The sequence below is a fragment of the Schistocerca gregaria genome, chromosome 2, assembly GCF_023897955.1.
Source record: "Schistocerca gregaria isolate iqSchGreg1 chromosome 2, iqSchGreg1.2, whole genome shotgun sequence".
NCBI lineage: Eukaryota > Metazoa > Arthropoda > Insecta > Orthoptera > Acrididae > Schistocerca > Schistocerca gregaria.
In genome coordinates, this window is record NC_064921.1 from 728,006,143 (window position 1) to 728,030,323 (window position 24,181).

A 24,181-nucleotide genomic window follows, 5' to 3' on the forward strand; every position below is an offset into this window, starting at 1 on the left:
TTCCATGACAATGTACTATCTCTCTGAACACCAAGAAATTTGAACTGTTCAATTTCACAAATAATACACACACACACTCTGTGAAATTAAAATGTTTGGTTTTGTTGGATTGTGTGTTAGAAACTGTAAAAAGTGAGTCTTGCTGTGATTTAACATTAGTTTATTCTCTAAAAGCCATGAACTTATATCTTGAACTGCACTATTTGAAACAGTGCCAACATTGCAAACTACATCCTTTACTATCAAGCTAAAGTCACCAGCAAACAGAAATATTTTAGAATCACCTATAACACCAGAGAGCATATCATTTATATAACTGAGGAACACAAGTGGCCCCAGCACTGTTCCCTGGTGTATGTCCCCCCCCCCCCCCCCCTCCACAAATCTGACCATGCCACACTCAGCCCTCAGACCCCACATCACAGCCATTCTCAACACTGGGGTTAATGACCTTTTGCCTTTTGCTGTCTGTTGTTAAAGTAAGAGATGAACAATTTGTGAGCTATTCCCCATATTCCATAATGTAACATGTTGTGATCAACACAATCAAATGTCTTAGTTAAATCAAAAAAAGATGCCTAGCATTTGAAACCTTTGGTTTAATCCATCCACTACCTCACAGAGAAAAACTACTAAAACTGAGCTGTACACTTGATAGCAAACTACGTGAAATAAAATGATCAATTATTCTTACATACACAGCCATTTCAATAACTTTAGGCATAGAAATAGGTCTAAAATTGTCTACATCATCCCTTTCTCCCTTTTTAGAAAACAGCTTTGCTACTGAATACTTTAATCATTCAGGAAACTGATCATTATTAAAGGAAAAATTACAAATATGGCTAAGTACAGGGCTAACATGTGCAGCACAGTACTTTAATATTCTTTAATATTCTACTAGGCACTCCATCATATCCTTGAGAGGCCTTAGTCTTCAGTGATTTAATTATTGAGTCAATCTCCCCCTTGTCTGTATCACAGAAGGGTATTTCAGACATCAATCTCGGAAAGGCATTTGCCAAGAAAGTTATATGATTCCCTGTAGACACTAAATTTTTATTTAATTCATCAGCAATGCTCAGAAAATGATTGTTAAATATAGTATGTATATCTGATTCATCAGTGAAAGAAATATTTTTACTACAAACTGACTTTATATAGTCAACATTGTGCTGCTAACCAGACATTTCCTTCACAATTGACAATATGGTTTTAATTTTATCCTGTGAATCAGCAATTCTATTTGCATACCCCATACTCTTTGCCTTCCTAATAACATTTTTAAGTATCTTACGATACTGTTTGTAATGGGCTACTGTAGCTTGATTGTGACTACTTCTAAAATTCTGATATACTTCCCACTTTTTTCTACATGATATCCTTATCCCACTAGTCAGCCACCCAGGCTGCCATTAATGCTAGTACCCTTTTTAGATTCTAATGGAAAGCAACTTTCAAAGAGCATGAGAAATGTAGTAAGTAAACCATTATATTTGTCATCCATGTTACTAGCACTATAAACATCTTGTCATTCTGGTTCTTTAACAAATATATTAAAAACAAAGATTCCAAGACTTACCAAGCGGGAAAGCGCCGGCAGACAGGCACATGAACAAAACACACAAACACACACACAGAATTACTAGCTTTCGCAACCGATGGTTGCTTCTTCAGGAAGGAGAGGGAAAGATGAAAGGATGTGGGTTTTAAGGGAGAGGGTAAGGAGTCATTCCAATCCCGGGAGCGGAAAGACTTCCCTTAGGGGAAAAAAGGACAGGTGTACACTTGCACACACACACATATCCATCCGCACATACACAGACACAAGCAGACATATTTAAAGGCCTTTAAATAGGTCTGCTTGTGTCTGTGTATGTGCGGATGGATATGTGTGTGTGTGCGAGTGTACACCTGTCCTTTTTTTCCCCTAAGGGAAGTCTTTCCACTCCCGGGATTGGAATGACTCCTTACCCTCTCCCTTAAAACCCACATCCTTTCGTCTTTCCCTCTCCTTCCTGAAGAAGCAACCATCGGTTGCGAAAGCTAGTAATTCTGTGTGTGTTTGTGTGTTTTGTTCATGTGCCTGTCTGCCGGCGCTTTCCCGCTTGGTAAGTCTTGGAATCTTTGTTTTTAATATATTTTTCCCATGTGGTTCTTTAACAAGGTTTAAGAAACTCTCTATTGCCATTGGATTAGCTTTTCTACATAGTTTCAAGAACGTATAACATTTGTTTGAGTAGAAAAACCTTTCAGTGTTAAAATTTGTGCATCATGGTTTGAAAGGCTATTCATCCTTTTACTGACAGAATGCCCATCTAGTAATGAAGAATGAATAAAAATATTGTCTATAGCTGTGCTACTGTCCCCCTGCAGCCTGGTTAGAAAAATGCAGTCTGCTTCAGATCATATGAATTTAGGAGATTTTTCAACATCCTTTTTCTTGCACAGTCACATACAATATTAATGCTGAAGTCACCACATATAACTAATTTTTGGTACTTCCCATAGAGTGAACCAAGAGCACTCTCTAGTTTGAGCAGAAATAATATGATGTCAGAGTTAGGGGATCAATCAACAACAACAATTAGAAGTTTAGTTTCAAATAAATTCAACTGCCCCTGCACAACATTCAAATACCTGTTCAGCGCAGTTCTGTGATACAGCTACAGACTCATCTACATCTACATCCATACTCTGCAAGCCACTTGACGGTGTGTGGCGGAGGGTACCGTGAGTATCTCTATCAGTTCTCCCTTCTATTCCATTCTCGTATTGTTCGTGGAAAGAGGGATTGTCGATATGCCTCTGTGTGGGCTCTAATCTCTCTGATTTTATCCTCATGGTCTCTCGTGAGATATACGTAGGATGGAGCAATATACTGCTTGACTCCTCGGTGAAGGTATGTTCTCCAAACTTCAATAAGAGCCCGTATCGAGCTACTGAGCATTTCTCCTACAGAGTCTTCCAATGGAGTTTATCTATCATCTCTGTAATGCTTTCGCAATTACCAAATGATCCTGTAATGAAGCGTGCTGCTCTCCGTTGGATCTTCTCTATCTCTTCTATCAACCCTATCTGGTATGGATCCCACACTGCTGAGCAGTATTCAAGCAGTGGGCGAACAAGCGTACTGTAACCTATTTCCTTTGTTTTCAGATTGCATTTCCTTAGGATTCTTTCAATGAATCTCAGTCCTGCATCTGCTTTACCGATGATCAACTTTATATGACCATTCCATTTTAAATCACTCCTAATGTGTACTCCCAGATAATTTATGGAATTAACTGCTTCCAGTTGCTCAGCTGCTACATTGTAGCTAAAAGATAAGGGAGGTTTCTTTCTATGTATTCGCAGCACATTACACTTATCTACATTGAGATTCAATTGCCATTCCCTGCACCATGCATCAATTCGCTGCAGATCCTCCTGCATTTCAGATAATTTTCCACTGCTACAACCTCTCGATATACCACAGCATCATCCGCAAAAAGCCTCAGTGATCTTCTGATGTCATCCACAAGGTCATTTAATTATATTGTGAATAGGAACGGTCTTACGACACTCCCCTGCGGCACACCTGAAATCACTCTTACTTCGGAAGTCTTCTCTCCATTGAGAATGACATGCTGCGTTCTGTTATCTAGGAACTCTTCAATCCAATCACACAATTGGTCTGTTTTAGTCCATATGCTCTTACTTTGTTCATTAAACAACTGTGGGGAACTGTATCGAACACCTTGAGGAAGTCAAGAAACACGGCATCTACCTGGGAACCTGTGTCTATGGCCCTCTGAGTCTCATGGACGAATAGCGCGAGCTGGGTTTCACACGATTGTCTTTTTCGAAACCCATGCTGATTCCTTCAGAGTAGATTTCTAGTCTCCAGAAAAGTCGTTATACTCAAACATAATACGTGTTCCAAAATTCTACAACTGATAGACATTAGAGATATAGGTCTATAGTCCTGCACATCTGTTCAACGTCCCTTCTTGAAAATGGGGATGACCTGTGCCCTTTTCCAATCCTTTGGAATGCTACGCTCTTCTAGAGACCTACAGTACACCGCAGCAAGAGGGGGGCAAGTTCCTTGGCGTACTCTGTGTAAAATCGATCTGGTATCCCATCAGGTCCAGTGGCCTTTCCTCTTTTGAGTGTTTTTAATTGTTTCCCTATCCCTTTGTTGTCTATTTTTATATCTACCATTTTGTCATCTGATCGACAATCTAGAGAAGGAACTACAGTGCAGTCTTCCTCTGTGAAACAGCTTTGGAAAAAGACATTTAGTATTTCCGCCTTTAGTCTTTCATCCTCTGTTTCAGTACCATTTTGGTCACAGAGTGTCTGGACATTTTGTTTTGATCCACCTACCGCTTTGACGTAAGACCAAAATTTCTTAGGATTTTCTGCCAAATCAGTACATAGAACTTTACTTTCAAATTCATTGAACACCTCTTGCATAGCCCTCCTAACACTACATTTTGCTTCGTGTAAGTTTTGTTTGTCTGCAAGGCTTTGGCTATGTTTATGTTTATGTTTGCTGTGAAGTTCCCTTTGCTTCTGCAGCAGTTTTCTAACTCGGTTGTTGTACCACGGTGGCTCTTTTCCATCTCTTACGATCTTGCATGGCACATACTCATCTAACACATATTGTACAATGGTTTTGAACTTTGACCACTGATCCTCAACACTATCTGTACTTGAGAAAAAACTTTTTGTGTTGAGCCATCAGGTACTCTGAAATCTCAAATGGAATACAGTTTTTTATTTACATGGCCACTCCCCACTCTGCAAAGAACTCCTTGAAAAACAGTCATCTAATGTGTATCCTGTTAGAGGAAGCCTCCAAATCGTCAAATTATTAAAGTAGTGGTCTGATACACCAATAATGTCAGAGCCAACATATATAAACAGTTCACTAACTTGATCTCTAATACCTCTTATATTTTGATGAAATATGCTAATTCCTTCACTACTGGATACCTGACCTTCTCCGAAGGTGATTCCTTTGATAGAGGGACTTCCTTTAAGAAGGAATACCTATTAGCTGATTTTAATCTAAAAAAAGGTGCTGCTCTAATATCCATTGCTACAGGAATTTTTCCATGAATGATTCCATCACCTCCCACTGCACTGTCACCTATAGGCTTTGCCAGCCTCCCCTTCACATATCTATTGAGGTGCAAGCCATGCCTAGTGAAAACCAGTCTATTGATAGACTCAACTGGCGCCACTGCAATGTGAGGCATGCCCTCCGCCATCAGTGGCTTCTCGAGCCTCATGTTAACATGCTTAACAGCAGCATTAAGATGAGGTGATCATGACATTGAAACAGTCACATGAAGTGCACTTTAGTATCACCAGTTTGAGTAGCTATCTTTACCAGGTCACTATCTACATTATACGTCCCATCCCTATCAAAACTATTCCCAGCTCCACTCACAATCACTACCTGATCCTTCTTCATAAAATTCCTACATAACTCCCCTATGCTGTCAGTCACCTGAGCCAATCCTGAACTAGGCTTCACAATGCTGGTGACCTGGTGCTCACTCCACAACACTTCCTGCAACTGCTGGCCCACACCTCTGCCATGCAAACTACCTAGTGGCAGAACCTTCTTCTCTCTGTTAGAATTCACAACTGACTTAGGATCCCTAACTGCTGAGGACTGCTGCATGTTTCCTACAAGTACAGGTGCAAGAGCCTCCTTTCCACTAAACCCTGTCAGTTGGTCAAATCTATTGCATATACGCAAAGTAAAACTGTCTGAATATCTCCTCCTAGCTACGTTCCCGCCAAGTGCCAGTTGCCATTCCCAGCACCCTTTACCCTTCTCAGTCTATCTAGTTCCACCTTTGTGTATTGTAACTGCACCTGAAGGGATCAGATCTCAAGCTCCTTCTCCTCTTTCAACTTACTTCTACTACAGATTCTGCATCCTGAGAGAGGATCTTGCTAGAATGCTCACTGGCTTTCCCACTGCATTACACCCAATGAAAATACTTTTAACAAATCCCACACTGTAACCCACTACTCACAAACACAGCACAAAGTCCGCACTTCTCACTCATGGTAAAATTTTAACAGTTACTGAAGAAACTAAATGTATATTTTACCTTAAAACAGTAGAACTATTTGAAGAATTAATAATAGTGATCTTGAATTTCACTCTCTACTAAGAAAGCAACTACTTTTATTAATAGTAATAAACCACAACTAATACCAATATCACAAAAACTTCACACAATTTCTTATCTAAAACCAAAACTTCATGCGAGCACTGGAAAACCCAACAAAATTAAAAACAGTGAACGAAAATTTTACTGAAATATTTCACTACAAACAATAAGTCATGTCAGCCGAAAACTACCATACTAAACTTAATAAATAATGTAAGTGCACTCTAAAAAAACACATTTGGCAAAAGTTTCCAAAAGTTTATTAAACCATCATTTTGCCAGAAACTCCTTGAGCACTGAAAATTACTAAATTTAGTAACTGAATAACAGTGCACAAACAACTTTGTCAGAACTTAATGTAAGAACTGCTCTAGCTGCAACTGCACACCACGAAATGTAAACACACAGCTAATATTTGGACGAACGATTAAAAACTGCTATCTTTCCAAGCAAACAAAAATTAATACAGTTTTTAGTTTGGCTTAAAGCAACATTATTTTTTAGTTCTTTCCTTCTTTCTTTCTTTTTGCCTTCATTGGACCACTCTGCTCAGTTATACAAAGGTCTACACAAAGAGTTTTTTCTTCAATAATACAATTCACTTCAATAATAATTCAATAATACAACGGTTATAAGAAGGATTATTACAATATATTATTGTATAAACCTTTCTCATTTTTCCCTTCCGCTTGCACAGCATTTCCTCATTATTTCAGATTTTTTTTCTTTCTTTGTTAGAGATCAGCCTTCATGTAGTCCTTTTATTAATGCCCATATATAGCCTGATTTGTGAATCTTGCAATATTTTGGTTTCGTCTGTTTTGTTTCTTAGGTCCTCTACCATAATTTGGAGTTCACTTATATCATCCTTGAGTTCCACCATCCATTTAATGTTGCTTTTACTACTCCATAGCAGGCTGCGGTGGCCAAGCGGTTCTAGGCGCTTCAGTCCAGAACCACACTACTGCTACAGTCGCAGGTTCGAATCCTGCCTCAGGCGTGGATGTGTGTGATGTCCTTAGGTTAGTTAGATTTAAGTTGTTCTAAGTTCTAGGGGACTGATGACATCCGATGTTAAGTCCCATAGCACTCAGAGCCATTTGAACCATTCCAACTATTCCATAATTTTTCTATTATTCTCTTACCAATTCTGTTTCCTGATGTTCTGATCAGATGCCCACAGAATGGGATGTACTTCTTCTTGATTGAGTTATTTTATTGTATATGTATGTCAATATTCATTTTTGCACGTTCCCTTATTACTCTTCTTTCTGCTCTGTAAATTTCTGCTGTGTGTATTTGAAAGTGGTTTTAGCTGCATATGTGATTCCTGGTTGGGTAATTGTTTCATAATGTCTAAATATTGCAGCTATTGATGGGCTTGACTTGTTGTACACATTTTTTGTAATGAAATTTGCTTTGTTCAGTTTTCATTCTATTTTGCCATGTTGGTTTCCCATTTATATTGGGTAGGAGAGCAAGACCATCAGCAAATTTCGAGCCGTTTCAATCAATGTCAGTTTTGGAACTTACAACTCTCATGTTCTTTGGGATATCTTAGCACTGTTATCTCATTATTCATTTCAATTCACAACAAAACAGTAATGATGGTAGGTGGTCACACTATCTTTATCCTGTTTTTATGAGGAATGGTCCAAAAATTTATCTTCTAAAATTGACTTTTTATTTGGTGCTAGTTAGAGTAAATTCCACTAGTTTAATTAACTTTGGATGAATTCCTAGATTCCTTCAAATTTTTAATACTGAGGTCTATGGAGATAATCATATGTCTTCTTAAAGATTACAAATGTTATTGTCAGTAGTGTTGTTACATTTCCTGTTATATACTACAATCAATTTTAAACTAATGATCTGCTTTGCACATCCTCTGCATGGTCTGAAATCTCTCAAGTCTTTATCCAACTCCCATTCTGTTGGTTCATTGATTCTCCCACACAGGATAAATAATATCTTGTACCTGCAGCCTAGGATAGAGATTCCTCTGTAGTTCTGTAGTTGTCCAGATTGCTCCTATCCCTCTTCTCGAGTAGTGGGTGGATGATAGCTATGGTTAAATGTTCAGGGAATTAAATCAATTGTTAAAGCCATGAATAGGGAGGTCTTGATTGTGTCACTTGGATATTTCAACATTTCAACAGAAACCTGACAGTGTCACCAAAATTAAATGATAAAATGACAGTGATGGTTAAGAGTCCCCACCTGGGGAAGATCGGCTGCCATGTCGCAATCTTTTCAATTGACTCACACTGAGTTACTTGCATGTTGATGATGAAATGATGATGACAACAATACGACAACCAGTCCCCAAGTGGAGAGAATCTCAACCTGGCCAGGAACCAAGCCTGGTCCCACTGCATAGCATTCAGCTACACTGACGACCACTCAGCTAAGTGGGCACACAATGTCACAAAGAATATCCAAGAAAAGAAAAACCAACTACAACACTATCTAAAAGATTGGTGTGAGCAATCCATGACCTAATACTTTATAGTCATGCCTCACTTGAGGTCAATAGAAGGTGGTCATGCACCATCACCTTTAAGCCCAAATCTTAAACAAATAAATATTCAAAAACCTTTTAAAATTAGAATGTCTGGTTAGTGAAAATTAATATACACATTAAACAAAATATCAGAACTGAAATGTGGAAAAAAGGCTAAAAAGCCCATAGGATATTAATCTTAGCTAAACCAAATTGTTTATTGTTAAAGCCATATATTTATTCAAGAGATATGCACACAAGTATGTGAATGGTGGCCTTACATGGACTTGCAAAAATTAATGAATTCTATGAGAACAATTAATTAAGCAATGCAAGATGTAGTCACATAGTGCAAGCTGGGCATTTTCACACAGTAGTGTTCAGAAATGAAGTTCATGTAGCAGCACATTAATTCTCAATAATCAGCCGTGAAACCTTAAAGTTCATCAGCATGGAATCGATACTAACAATCACGACAAAAACTAAAGTTCATAATGCATCATTATATAGTGACAAATAACTAGTACCAACAGATTTCAAGTTACAGAATCATTCTCATCAATTTAGTCAGAGCCTCAAGAAATTTTCAAGTATTCAACTCCCAGTATTCAGCTCTCTGGCTGACAACATTGTTCACGAACCCACCACTCTAAATGCTCAGTAACAAAAGCCCATATGCATGTCTCTGCATGCCCCTTAACACTTTCAGTCATGAGATGACTGCTGAATTCATGTTAAATATTTACTACCATTCGTTATAAAAGTCAATTGTACTTACATATAACATACTAGTGCATACAGAAAAATCTGTCATTTTGTCACTTCTCATTACAATATTTATACATTTTTATAATAGTTATGAACAAAACACACAAATATCTTACCAATACAGCACTGCAACATTTGGTTGCTGGTTATGATAATAAGGCCTTCAGATTCAACTATGCCTGCTACAGGAATAACATGTACATCAGAATATCTTCAACACAACAGTGGAGCTTTATTTTATCATGGAACGCTAAATACAGAGTTCATGGGGATGAAAGCTAAATACCTGGCTCATGAGACTAGGAATGTGAGAGCAGATCAGTTGTGCTTAGTGAGCTCTTTGTTTGCTATGTTACTAGGTACATTGTACATAGCAACCTTTAAAAGATTAAAGGAAAAAACATAGAATAATCAACATAAAAAAGTAACAAAACAAGAGATAAAAACTCTGCGCACTGTGAGAACAAAACACAGCGTGAAACTACTTGGCGCAAGTGTGAAAACTGACACTTGGACTCGAGCTGACACTCGCACACTAACACAGCACGTGCCAGATGATGGCTGGGATTGCAACAGCCCACTCATTGGGAATGGAGACCCATCTAGAAAGTACACTAGAAAGTACACATGATAGCCAGATCTTGTTGTGTGGTGTGGTACAGTAGCTGCTGGTGAAGGCAGTGCAGTTGCCTGGGTCACTTCTTGGGCACAGGTGGACACTAGATCAGCTGGCATAGGAGGTGGTGGTTGTTGGCCTATGGGTGGTGGAGACTCATGGGGCAGCTTCATTCTGTCTACAGTGAGTGTGGCACATTTTCCATTGAAGAAGCTGCTGGTGAAGGCAGTGCAGTTGCCTGGGTCACTTCTTGGGCACAGGTGGACACTAGATCAGCTGGCATAGGAGGTGGTGGTTGTTGGCCTATGGGTGGTGGAGACTCATGGGGCAGCTTCATTCTGTCTACAGTGAGTGTGGCACATTTTCCATTGAAGAGAATGTCCATGATGCAGTTTCCCCTGATGACAACCTGGTGTAAACCTGTGTAGGGTGGCTGGAGAACCGGTCTGATGCTGTCGCTATGTAGCATCAGATGTGAGCATGAACTGAAATTCTTCTGTGCAAAGAGTGGACCAGTAACATGTCTGAACGGCTATGTGAGACATATCTTCCCTATGTGCTCTCCAAGATGCCCAACGACTGTAGATGGGTCAGTCTCTTTTCACAGGGCAGCTTCTACAAAATTACAGGGTAGTCTCAGTTTTTCCCCTTATACTAGCTCTGCCAAGGAACCACCCAGGTCTGGTCTGTAAGTGTTGCAAAGCCTGAGGAGGACAACTGGCAGAGACTCAGTTCACCTGGCCACATGGCACATCAGGGCCTCTTTTAGGGTACAGCACCATTGTTTACCATTCCATTGCTGGCTAGTGGTAGTTGATCATCAAACAATGACTCATGCTGTAAAGTGCTGCCAGTTTTCCGAACAACTTGGACTCTAATTGTCTGCCTGCATTGGTTGTGATATGGAGAGAGCAGCCAAACTGCAATATCCAGTGCATTAGGAAGGCCTGCACCAAGATTTTGTGCTGAGATATTGTCGATCGGAATTGCTTCAGGGCAACAAGTGAATCTGTCTACAATGGTGAATGGGTAATGTTGGCCACTCAAAGACAGTAGTAGCCCAGTGGCACTGACATGTCTAAAGCACACTGTGACATTAGGGTAATTACCTACTGGTACATTAAAATGCCTGCTACCCTTGCTGCATTGGCACTGAAGACAGCACTTCATCCACTTTCTGTAATCCTCCTTCACCCTCACCCACATGAAGAAAGCTAGAACTAGATGGAATGGCTCAGGTTGCACAGGGAATGCTCGCTGATGGGTGTTCGGAGGTTGGTATGGACATGGTCTGACTGTGGACACATCATAATACAGTTGTTCACCAGTGTCAGGAATGTCCATGAGCTGTAGCTGTAATGATGACAGCATGTCTTGTAACAGGTCTTGGAGCTCATGATCCAATATCTGTGTTCCTGAAAGTGCCATATAGTCCAGTGTAGAGATACTTCCAATGCGAGAGAGGGAGTTGTGTTGTCTCAGCAAACAGCTCACACTATTTTGCTGGAAGGCAAATGTCAGCAGAGCACTGACATTGGTGGCTTTGTACATCACCAGTAATTCCCTGTCATACATGCTCCATTTCTTCTGTGAGGTGGTCAGGGTTTTCGAAAAAAAGCTAGCAGCTGCCAGGTCTTGATGACATGCTGTTGAACTACATTGCCTATTGCTGCATGACTCGATTATGACCACAGCCAACAGTGATTTCAAATCAGGATGTGCCAACAATGTAGCATCTGCTATCACTTGTTTAGACTTCTCAAATGCTGTAAACATATCATCTTCCAGGTAATTGCTAAGTTACATTTAGACAAGGGGGTGACAGGTACTGCCAATAAAAATTCAACACGCCTAAATAGCACCTTAGGTCTTAGTATGTGACTGGCTGGGGCAGCTGGCAGGTAGCCTCAACCTTGTCCGGCAAATGGTAGTGATCCAGAGGGGGTAATGCAGTGGCTTACAAAGTCAATCTGCAACTCTCCAAAGACACACTTCACGATGTTCAGTATGAGTCTGTGTTCACTCAGTCATTGGAAAACATGGACAAAATGTTCTTCTGGTAATGCAGAGGACACTGAGATGTTGTTCAGGTACACAAGACAAAACAACAGACCATTAGCACTGAATCGGCAAACCTCTGCCACTACTGCACCACATTCCGGATGCTGAAAGTCATGAACTTCCTCTCAAATAGGCATAAACATGGCTGTCTTTGGGATGTCCTTGTCTGCCATTGGAATATGTGTTAGACCTTGGCACAATAAAGTACTCTGCACACAAGAGCACTGCTCAATACAAAGTTGTAGTTGTGCAGCAGAGGTATCAGGTATCTGTAAGGAATCGTGTGGGTATTCAAAGTTCTGCACTCTCCACAAGGCTGCCATGCACTGCACATTTTACGAATGAGGTGCAGGAACAAAGATGAGGAGCTATCAGACACATGCATAATTCCCTCTTTGGTTGTGTTATCGAACTTGGTCTTCACTATCTTCATCTGGCCTCTGACACTAGTCTTCGAGGTCAGCAGGAGATCGGCAGCTCCTTAGTCATCTTCATGTGATGAACAGTCTTGTGTTGGATGTCCTTCAGAATGCCCAGAGGCTTCGTTAATGCCAGAAAGTCTGTCAGTAGTATGGCATATTTGTTGTCCACAGTGGTTATCAGCTATGCAGATTGGATGGGTGTCTTGTGCCAGAAGTCTGTGGCCATCAGCCTAGTGGTCTGGTCTACAAGGTGAGCATTGGACATGTCTGGCAAAAGGTCATAGTATGCCAAGAAATCCACACCTATAAGTGGTTCACCCTTGTCTGCCACAGCAAAATTCCATGGGAAGGTGCAACACAGGCCAAAATCCAGTTCTATTCTGTGCAGGCCAAATGCAGAGATAGGCAAATTATTCACAGCCACCAGGCAGAATGTCATATGTGGTCAGCACTAATGTAGCAGCGTGCATGGGTGGATGCATAAATTGGATCCTTGTCTATTGGGTACTTATGGCCAGTGCATTGATCACTGATCAAAAGGTATTCTGACATTGGCCAGCAACGTGACAAAGTGCCTATGGTGGATTTGCCATCAGCATTTGAGCATGCACACAGCTTCATGAATTGTTGTACAAGTTTCTCAAAATGCCCTTGGTACCAGCAGGTATCATTCTGCACATCAGATATTGGCGCCAGTGAGTGAGATGTGGCCCTGCTGCAAGAGTCCCTTCTATCTCTTTGCTGGTTGTGATCTCCACCAACACTGCCACTTGCTACCAGCTGTCATCTGTTGCATTAGCTCACTGACTTTCACTGCTAATGCCTCATACTCAGCAAGCACTTCCATGGTGGTTGCACTATCGCACTGCTCATCTGATACAGTAACAGGTGTAGGCGACACAGCATCCAGTACTTTTTTGGCCAATTCTTCTAAGATACTTCAGTCACCAATATCCTCTTGGGTCCATACCTGTCTAAAGCACTCCTCTTGAGATGCGCAAACACTGCAGATCAGTTTCGACTTCAAGTGGTCGTATGCATTCCCTTCAATTGGAGTGACAATGATGTCCTGAACTTCTGCCACATATTGCTGTTCCAGTTGGCTCACCATCAATGCAAATTTAGGAGCATCTGCAGTCAAACCAGAATAGAAAAGAATTGCCTTTAGCTGGGCAACCACAAGTCTGGGGTGTGTGCCATAATGGTGGTAGCCTCACAACCAGTCTGGACACTGTCGGGTTCACATGCTCCAGACTTTCATCCACTGTGTTGTTTACTTGTGTTACATAGATGCAGGCCGTTGATCATGTTGGGGCCACAGTTTAGTTGCTCGGTATGAGAATCAGGCCTTGGGACCCTACTATGCTTGGTACAGGAAAAATACGGACACCAGAGTATCTTCACCACAACAACAGAAGTTTACTTGATCATAGAATGTTAACTATAGAGCTCATGAGGATGAATGCTAAATACCAGGCTCATGAGACTAGGAATGTGAGAACAGATCAGTTGCACTTAGTGAGCTCATTGTTGGATACATTACTGAGTATGTTGTACATAGTAACCTACTAAAGACTAAAGAGAAAAAAACACAGAATAATGAACATACAAAAAGTAACAAAACAATGGATAAAAGCTCCGCACATTGCAAGAGCAAAACACAGCAGTCACAGTGGAATGTGCATGACTACTTGGTGCACACACAAAAATTGACACTTGAACTTGGGCCAACACTAGTGCGCTAAAACAACATATGCAGATGCTGGCTATGGTTGCTACAAACATGTTCAAATTTAACTATGGTTGCTTTTATAGCAAGTATTGTCAAGTAAGTCTGGAAGACTCATGCTGATCTCATACTACATTTGTATATGGAGAATTCATAGGAATGGCACAATTTCCATATAAATGTAGTAAATTGTTTATAGTTGTCTGCATGGATAAAAATTAATAACAAAACAATCACTAATGCAATATGCAGTTATGATATATTGTATGATGTCAGTAATAACCACAAAATATTACTTTTACACTCAGGAATTTGCCTTACAGACATGCTCACCTGGTCTCCTAGTCTGTTACCTACCAACCCAAAGGAGCAGTCACAAAATTTACCCAAAGTGATGGAACATTCTGAGTATTCCAGTTGCCATCCACTGTGTGAAGGAGTGTGTTGGGAAAAAGAACGAACAATGGGTGAACAGGGTACAGCAGGGCACGGGGAAAACTGTATACACAATTGTACTATGTTGGCTTAGTAGTTCACAGGTTCAGCAGCACTCTGGAATTTGGAGAACGAAGAAGGGAGGAGCATAACCTCATTAAGCAGCCACATTGAGTAGCATTAGCAACTAGCAACTGATCTCTGGGCTGTCAGTGAGCCCTGATGATGATGATAATGATGTTGGTTTGTGGGGCGTTCAACATCATGGTCATCAGCACCTGTACAAGTTCCCAATCTTCCCAGTTTCAATCTCGCAACTTCCCGAATGATGAGACAATGAGGGCAACACAAACACTCAGTCCCTGGGTGGAGAAAATCCCTGGCCCAGCTGGAAATAGAACCTAGAACCCCATGATCCAGAGGTAGCAATGCTAGGCTCTAGACCACGAGCTGGAGATACAAGCCCTGATGGTTATGGGCTGTGAAGTGGATCCACCAAGGCAAAGCTACCCAGTAGGTTCAATCACCTGACGCTCCAGAGGGTCTTTCATTTGATGTAGGGTCTACATACTTCCCACCAACATCACAGAGCACCGGAGCTACTTGAATGCCAACTGGTTTAGATTTTTGACAGGGCAAATTGCCTCAGTGAAGCCACTGCTCAGCATCAGTGACTTTTTAATTGGGTCAGAGTTTTTGGGGACTTCTATTCTCTTGCTTTATGTGGGTAACTTAAACAACAACAAAATAAAAAAATAAAACTTAGCACTATAATTGCAGACCACGGATTATATCTGTAGTACAAATGTCAAGTCAACATAAAAATTACTTTTATGTAAATGGAAGTGGAGAATGAAAATACTTTTATCAATGTATGATGACCAAGGTCCTTGAATGAGTGTGTACGAAATGCTTAGTTATAAACTTTACATAACTTTTTATTATATATGATTGCAGAATAAGAGATTTTTAATGCTTTTAGATATATTTTCCCTGAAAAATACCTCATAATATAACAAACAACAATTAGTGTTCAAAATATACTAGCATTTTGTCTAACAATTTTAAAGAAAGATAAACTGATACACCATAAATGCAGCACACTGAGTTGCAGACAGACACAACAAAAAGACACTTACACATTAGCTGTTGGTCAAAGCATTCATCAGAAATGAAAACACACACATTCTTTCATGGAAGCAAGCACACTCACAAACACATGTACACCATCTCTGGCCACTTTGACTGGACTGTAGCTGTCACAAAGAACAGAAGCAGCAATCTTGAGGGGGTGGTGAACGGGAACAGATAGTAGGACATGAGCAGGGGGAGAGACGAGCACTATCTGGTGGAGCATTCAGGGACTACACTGCCAACTGCCAACTGGTGCAGCATAGGAAGGCTGCCAGGCAGGGAGGGGTGGGGGGATATGCAGTGAAAAGGAGCAGGGAAGGAGAAATATGGGCAGGTGCAATGGCAAAGGGCAACACACAAAGAGTGGGATAGGACAGAGGGAGTGGAAACTGTTGGGTGGAGAGTATGGAGGTTGTAGATCACCATAGGTTGAGGCCGGGATAATTTCAGAAGCAAAGAATGTGCTGTAAAGTTAACTCTCATATGTGCTGTTCAGATAATCTGATGGTGGAGGGGAGGTTTCATATGGCTCAGGTAGTGAAGCAGTCAGGGAAATCAAGCATGTTATGTTCAGCTGGACGTTACACCACAGGGTGGCCTCCTTGCTCTGGGTCAGAGTTTGGTGGTGGCTGTTCATCCCAGTGGGCAGTTGATTGATAGTCACACCAAGTAAACAGCTGTGCAATGATTGCAGCAAAGACGGTGTACAACTTGGCTGCTTTCACAGGTGCCCCAGCCTCTGATGGGGTAGGATAAGTCTGTGACAGGAATGGAACAGAAAGTGCTGAGGTGTGGGGTGGACTGCTATTGCACCTGGGTCTTCCACAGGTTGAGACTGAGAGTGGCATAGGGATGACATTGTGAAGGTTGGGTGAGCAATTGAACATCACCTTAGGAGGGGTAGGAAGGATCTTGGGTAGAATGTCCCTCATTTAAGGGCATGATGATAGATAAGCAAAGTCCTGACAAAAAATGTGGTTCAATTGTTCCATTCTCGGGTGGTACCAACTGATGAAGGGGGCATTCCTTTGTAGCTGATTCTTGGAGGTGGTGGGAGGATTGGGGATATGAAGGGAAAGGGCATGTGAGATCTATTTGCAGATTAGGTCTGCATTTTAGTCTGTGAGGTAAGACAATGAAAATAACTTTTTATGGCATATTGGACTAAACTTTGTTTTTTATTAGCTTATCAGTGAGTTGTTATCATTTTAATCAAATGTCAGCTTGAGAACCAATCACTTCAAACATTGAATTTTATCTAGTAAGAGGTTAACAGTAGCTTTTTCATGAACAAAGAAATAATTGTTTATCTTTCATACTGTATGACAGATTTTTGTAAGATTAAGAATGAAACTTTGTTGTGAACTAATTACATGCCTGTCCAACAACTGTTTTTGTTGCGTCTGGCATGGCTGTGTTTCTGTCATTTCTTTTTAAGCACACTTCTAATGCAAGAAAAAATAATAAATATTTAAAAGCTTGTTAATTATGTAGCTACGTAACAGAAGTGAACCAAGTAGCAAACTTTGTGGAAACATACTGAATATTATCACTTACCTTGTCGGCAGTTATGTTTTCTCCAATCATGACAAATATTACAATGCTGACAAATGTTGACAGTCGAGTAACAAAAAGACCCATTGACAGAGTAACAGCTCGAATGTACTGCATAACTTTTATAGCATTCATTTCCTTCCTGGAAAATAATTAAATAAATGGAAATTCAAAGAGTACACATGTTACAACAGACAATTAAAATGCCTCACAAAGATTAATATAATATGTTTGGTAAACACAATTTAGTGATAAAATTGCAGAGAGAAAGGGAAAGTATTCTGTTAAGTTAAAGGGCATTTAGGTACTTCATGAATTGAGAAAATATTACTCATACAATTAACAGAAGAATATTCAGACAATAATTGCAACACAAAGCTACTGTACAACACAAGGTGTACAGTTCCAGGCCTGACAGTGAAAGTCCATTTTTTCTGTCAAAATTGCTTTTCTTTTTGACCTATCTCCATTTTAGGTTAATAAACCTTGTCCAGTTCAGTGAGCATATACCATCACTGAAGCATGATTCTGGAAAGTTTGGAAGATACACATCTCCTGCCACACCTTCTTCATTAAAATCAAAACATTTTACAGCTGTAATCTAAGAGGTGGAAGGAAGAGGTCTCTGATTCTGAATACAACAGAAGTGAAACAACTTACACCAAAGCACCTTTGTTGCTATGTACTCAACAAGGCTGTGCCCTGAAATGAGGTCCATTCTGTCTGAGACTTCCCCACCACACCTAGATTATCTTTTCATCATCCTTCCCAGAATATAATATTCTGGTCACATCCTGTGCTCCTTTTGCACCCATTTTCCTACCCGATGGCTCCTACCCCTGTGACCCTCTCTGCTCTAAGACTTTCCTATGCACTCTCCTACAACACATGTCATGCACCAACTGTTGTGTAAACTGATATGACTACCACCAAGTTATCAGTTAGAATGAATGGGCATACTGGCAACACTCAATATTTCTCAAAATTCCCAAGGCCAGAACTAGCATAACAACATGTCCTTGGTTCTCACCACCCACCTATCCTTAATTTATATTAATTTCTTTAGTATCAGAAACTCTTTTGAGCAACTATTCCTTTCCTCACTCCCTTTTAGTTATCTATATCTATGATTTTCTGATCTATTTTTCCCTGCCACTCCACATCTCATATCCACCAAGTATAATGCACTCTTATTGGTTTATGCATGATGTTTTGTAAGTAATCTCTGTCTAGCTTATAACTCTATTCCACCTTTAAGCTCTCAGGTTTTCATATCTTGTCTGGTGCAATCCCCAATAATCAGACTTTCCTATCTGGTAAGTTTCACCTGACCTGGGGGTTCTGGGTGACTTTTTGTGACTCTCCCCATTTCCTAAACCTCACCAGTCATCTCCTTCATCCCTCTTCCTTCCCCTTCAAACCTTCTGCCACAAGAAGGAGCCCCTGCCTCTGAAAGCTTGCACGTTTTCTTAACTTTATTGCTGCCATTTTGTGGGTAGATTTTTTATCTGTCCAGTTATATTACATCATGTAAAATGTACCATGCACTTTATTCCAATGTGCCTATACCACCTACATCACACACATTTAATCAATGACCATCCAACACCATACTGTGCACTTTTTCAAGCTTCCATCTATAGCTAGAGTTTTGAGATGTCCATCACTTGGATCATCTTCAAAAGAAGTATGTCCATTATTTCAATTAAGTAGTAAATTTCTAAGTTCTGAAAATGGATGAGCAGGTTCCTTATACACCTTCAACAACTTTTAATGAATTTATTTTTTGTGCATTCACCATCAAAATACAGAATTTTATGGCAGTATGATTTTCACTAAAGACACATGCTTACTTTGAGAAGCCATAGAAACAAAACTGGTCTGTGAATTAAGTTGACACATTCTGTTATAACACAATATGCACTAACATAATGAAAGCCTAAGTTCATCAACATCAATGCTGTTTTCTATCAAGTAAAGAATTTTTCAGCTTAGCTTCATAATCAACAATATTTAATCCCTGAATATTCGAAAAACATTTGGTTTTGTGAATATCTTCACTTGAGTGATGGAAATTCCAGGATAAAATAACATAAATATGGAAAGCCCAGATTGCTACTCACCACATAAGAGAGGCATTGAGTTGCAGACAGTCAGTATGAAAAAGATACTCATTTCATTGCATCTGTCTGTGACTCAATGCCTACTGTATGTGAGAAGCAGCAATCTGCACCTTCTGTATTGTTTTTAACATCTTCACTTGCTTTTAATTTATCTGCCACAAGCCTCTATACTAGTGTGCATTTGGTACCAATATTAGTTGTTCTCATTCCTGTATAGTTCTTCACCATTCAGATGGGTAATTGACTATCTGTACTTGTAGTATCCACCACTATTAATCTTCGCACCGAGCAGTGGTGCAGTATTATGTGCGGCCAAGAAATGCATCAGTGGCTGCACTTCTCCATACGTGGTCCACTGCTAGAATTGCACGTTGCCTTTGCACACACGTGCTTCAAACCACAGTGATTGGCCACCCATAGAAATCAGCAATTGGCCACCCAGAATACACAGCGACCCCACTTGCTGGCTCCATTAACGCCACTACTGATGTCTAGAAGCCAGTTCTTATCGTGCTAGTTTCTACTCCACAACTAGGAAATGCTATGCTGTGGTGGATCTGCTGTTCGATGTTGATTTGATTGCACTCTGGACTTAGAATCTGAATACTATATTGGTACTTGGACTTCAACATTCACTCGGCTTTTATGTCAATGGACTTGTGATTTCTGCCAGAATTCTGTATTTCACTTGCATTTCCTTGCTGTAACTACCATGCATTTCTATAATTTTAGTGTTCATCTACAGCTTGGTGCTTGATAACAGAATTATTTTGTATCAGTGTTGTGTCAATCAACTGTAGAATGGTGACATATTTATTGTGTTATTCCTGATATGACAGCACTCTTCTATGATGCACTACTTCTGATGTTTGCAAAATACGTGTTTAGGGAGAAGTATTCACAAAGAAGATAAGTTGTTAATTATTTTCAAGCAATCCTTCATATATTATAGTAAGTAAAATGTACCAGCCTAGAGCATCTCATATATATCAGCAACTCTTTTGTGTTGGGCCAATATACTCGATAGGTGTAGGTGTAGATGTAGATGTAGGTGCAGATGTAGATGTAGATGTATACAGATCTGTTCAGCTAGTTTGAGATTTTCAAAATTTCAAATAAAAGAGTGACATTAAAATTGTTGTATTTCATGCAAGCAAGTTTATTTGCAGATAAACTACATTTTTACATAATTCATCCTATGAATCATAATCTGGCATTCATTTCTTTGATTTCTCACAAACTCACACATTACTTTACACAACTGATATAGTGAAAAATCTTCAGACAAATGAAGTAAGTCAAGAAGTTTATTGTTAGTTAGAAGCAGCTACTTTAAGCTGTAACTATGCACTACAGTCTCAATTAATGGATTCTTTTCTGACTGTGTTCTCTGTTTTGCTATGTATAATGAGTACTCACTCTCTCAGCTATTGAGAATCACAGAAATCATCTGTAAATGAATGCCATTTCTGTTGCCACATCATCATTTATCCAAAGATATTTATAAAATCATATAAATTTAATGGTGTGGGCCTTCATGAATTAATTGTGTGCGCATTTGAGTGTCAGATGGAGGCACGAAAGCACACCAGTACTTGCCTAGACTTATGTGGGAAACCACCCAAAAATTATACTCAGGCTACGTAGTGCACTGACCATAGGTCGTTAACATGATGTGCAATTCAATCCACATATGGTACACTTTCCTGCCTAGTGAGTTGGTGCACTGTGCATTATGCTGCAAAAGCTGCTAACAGTTGTACATCACTATCTAACATATATGTTACTTTGCCAAAATAATTAATAAATGAAACTGACTCTGCTCTACAAACACTATGTCATCAAAAGTATCCGGACACCTGGCTGAAAATGACTTACAAGTTCATGATGCCCTCCATCAGTAATGCTGGAATTCAGTATGGTGTTGGCCCACCCTTAGCCTTGATAACAGCTTCCACTCTCACAGGCATACATTCAATCAGGTGCTGGAAGGTTTCTTGGAGAATGGCAGTCCATTCTTCTTGGAGTGCTGCACTGAGGAGAGGTAGCAATGTCAGTCGGAGAGGCCTGGCACCAAGTTGGCATTCCAAGACATCCCCAAGGTGTGCTATAGGATTCATGTCGAGACACTGTGCAGACCTGTCCATTCCAGTGATGTTATCATCGGGTATAGATTTAAGTGTCAGGAAGTCGTTTCTGAAAGTATTTGTATGGAGTGTAGCCATGTATGGAAGTGAAACATGGACAATAAATAGTTTGTACAAGAAGAGAATATTAGCTTTCGAAATGTGGTGCTACAGAAGAATGTTGAAGATTAGGTGGGTAGCTCACGTAACTAATGAGGAGGTATCGAATAGGATTGGGGAGAAGAGAAGTTTGCAGCACAACTTAACTAGAAGAAGGGATCGGTTGGTAGGACATGTCCTGAGGCATCAAGGGATCACAAATTTAGCATTGGAGGGCAGCGTGGAGGGTAAAAATCGTAGAGGGAGACCAAGAGATGAATACACTAAGCAGATTCAGAAGGATGTAGGTTGCAGTAGGTACTGGGAGATGAAGGAGCTTGCACAGGATAGAGTAGCATGGATAGCTGCATCAAACCAGTCTCAGCACTGAAGACCACAACAACAACAACATCATTGTGCAACCACTCTGCCACAGGCCATGCATTATGAACATGTGCAGGATCATGTTGAAAGATGCAATCGCCATCCCTGAATTGCTCTTCACAGAGGGAAGCAAGAGGTGCTTAAAATGTGAATGTAGGCCTGTGCTGTAATAGTGCCATGCAAAACAACAAGTGGTGCAAGCCCCCTACATGAAAAACATTACCACACCATAATTTTACTGTTGGCACTACACACGCTGGCAGATGACGTTTACTGGGCATTCACCATACCCACACCCTGCCATCGGATCGCCACATTGTGTTCCATGATTTGTCACTCCACATAACATTTTTCCACTGTTCAATTGTCTAATGTTTATGCTCCTTCCACCAAGGAGGCATTGTGTGGCATTTACCGGCATGATGTATGGATTATGAGCAGCCGCTTGACCATGAAATCCAAGTTTTCTCAGAGTTCTGTGGAGCACACCATTCTGCTCTCTCATGATGTCTAATTACTACTGAGGTCGCTGATATGGAGTACCTGGCAGTAGGTGGCAGCACAATGCAACTAATATGAAAAATGTGTGTTTTACGGGGTGTCCGGATACTTTTGATCACATAGTGTATGTTGAAATGAATGTAAGTAAATAACCTGAAACATTCTAGATCCCTCAAGTGGTAAGAGGATTGTCTTTGAAAAATTTCATGTACCAATATGGGACCAGTCTCAGCAAAAGAAAAAGAAGCATCCTCAAAAGCAGCAGAATCATCAGTGGCGAAACCAACAGCTAAAACAACATATTCAGCGATAACTATTGCCCGTCCTACACACAACAGAAAACAAACTCAGCGTTTTTTATGGTGAGTAACATGAGAGATGACGATTCAAAGTCATGTGAAGCATCTCTTTCGTGTATTCAATATGATTTTTCACTACCTCAGGCAATACTATCAACTAATGTACTGAAAAAAGCCACTCTTAGCAAACATCACGCAAATTCAGAGGCGAGAAAAAATCAAAATTTGTCTTTATTCCACCAAAATATATGTAGCCTCAAGAATAAAATAGACCAGTTGCTAATAAATTTAAAAGACGAGTGTGAAAGTGAGCCTGATATACTTTGTTTTTCAGAACATCTCGTTATGAGTGGAATCCACATGATACAGATTGAGAACTTTAGTTTAGCTACTCATTACTGTAGATCTGTTAGGGAAAAAGGTGGTGTTACAATATTTATAAAAAATAATATAGTGTATAAATCCCTAGATTTAAGCAAATACTGTGATGAACAACATTTTGAGGTGTGTGGCATTGAGTTAACAGCAGACAGTGCAACTGTTATTGTTCTGGCTGTTTACAGGGCACCTGCTGGAAATCTAAATGTATTTCTAAGACAAACTGAATCACTTCTGGCCCACCCATGTAGGAAAACTAAATCTATCATTGTTATGGGTGACTCCAATGTGGACCTTTTAGTACAATTTAGTACCAGTGGTGGACACTCCAACTGCCAGCTCTAGCACTTTAATAGATAATGTATTTGTAGATAAGGATATTTGCAATAATTTAACTGTGAAAAATATTATAAATGGTCTCTCTGATCATGAAGGGCAATTCTTCACTCTAAACCAAATAAATGTACAAAGAAAAGAAAATTTCATTTGGAAAACATTTAGGATTATAAACAGACACACCACTGAAACCTTTAATCAGCAATTACGGCTTGTGGACTGGTCTCCTGTATACGCTACAGTTGATGTTAATTCAAAATTTAATATATTTATCAATGAAGTTACAAGCCTTTTTGAAGAAGCATTTCCTAAAAAATCAGTGAGAGAACCTGTTCAAATCTGGAAACAAGGCTTGGATTACTAAAGGAATCAAAATCTCTTGTAAAACAAGAAGAGAACTATATGCTACAGCCAGGAGTTCAAATGATAACAGTAGGATTACACACTATAAAATCTACAATAAAGTTCTGAATAAGACCATTCAGGCAGCAAAGAACATGTGCTTGAAGGCAGAAATTGACAACTCAAGCA

The 24,181-nt window shown here is 40.0% G+C and overlaps 1 protein-coding gene across 2 annotated transcripts in view; it reads right to left on the reverse strand.

Moving 5' to 3' along the window:
- Positions 1–24,181, reverse strand: part of LOC126334856 (probable multidrug resistance-associated protein lethal(2)03659) — a 276,184-nt gene that overhangs the window by 150,522 nt on the left and 101,481 nt on the right. For both annotated transcript variants that reach the window (XM_049997525.1, XM_049997526.1), the window contains one exon: positions 17,408–17,546. In XM_049997525.1, coding sequence (XP_049853482.1) covers positions 17,408–17,546 — 139 coding nt within the window. The remainder of the gene's footprint in view (positions 1–17,407; positions 17,547–24,181) is intronic.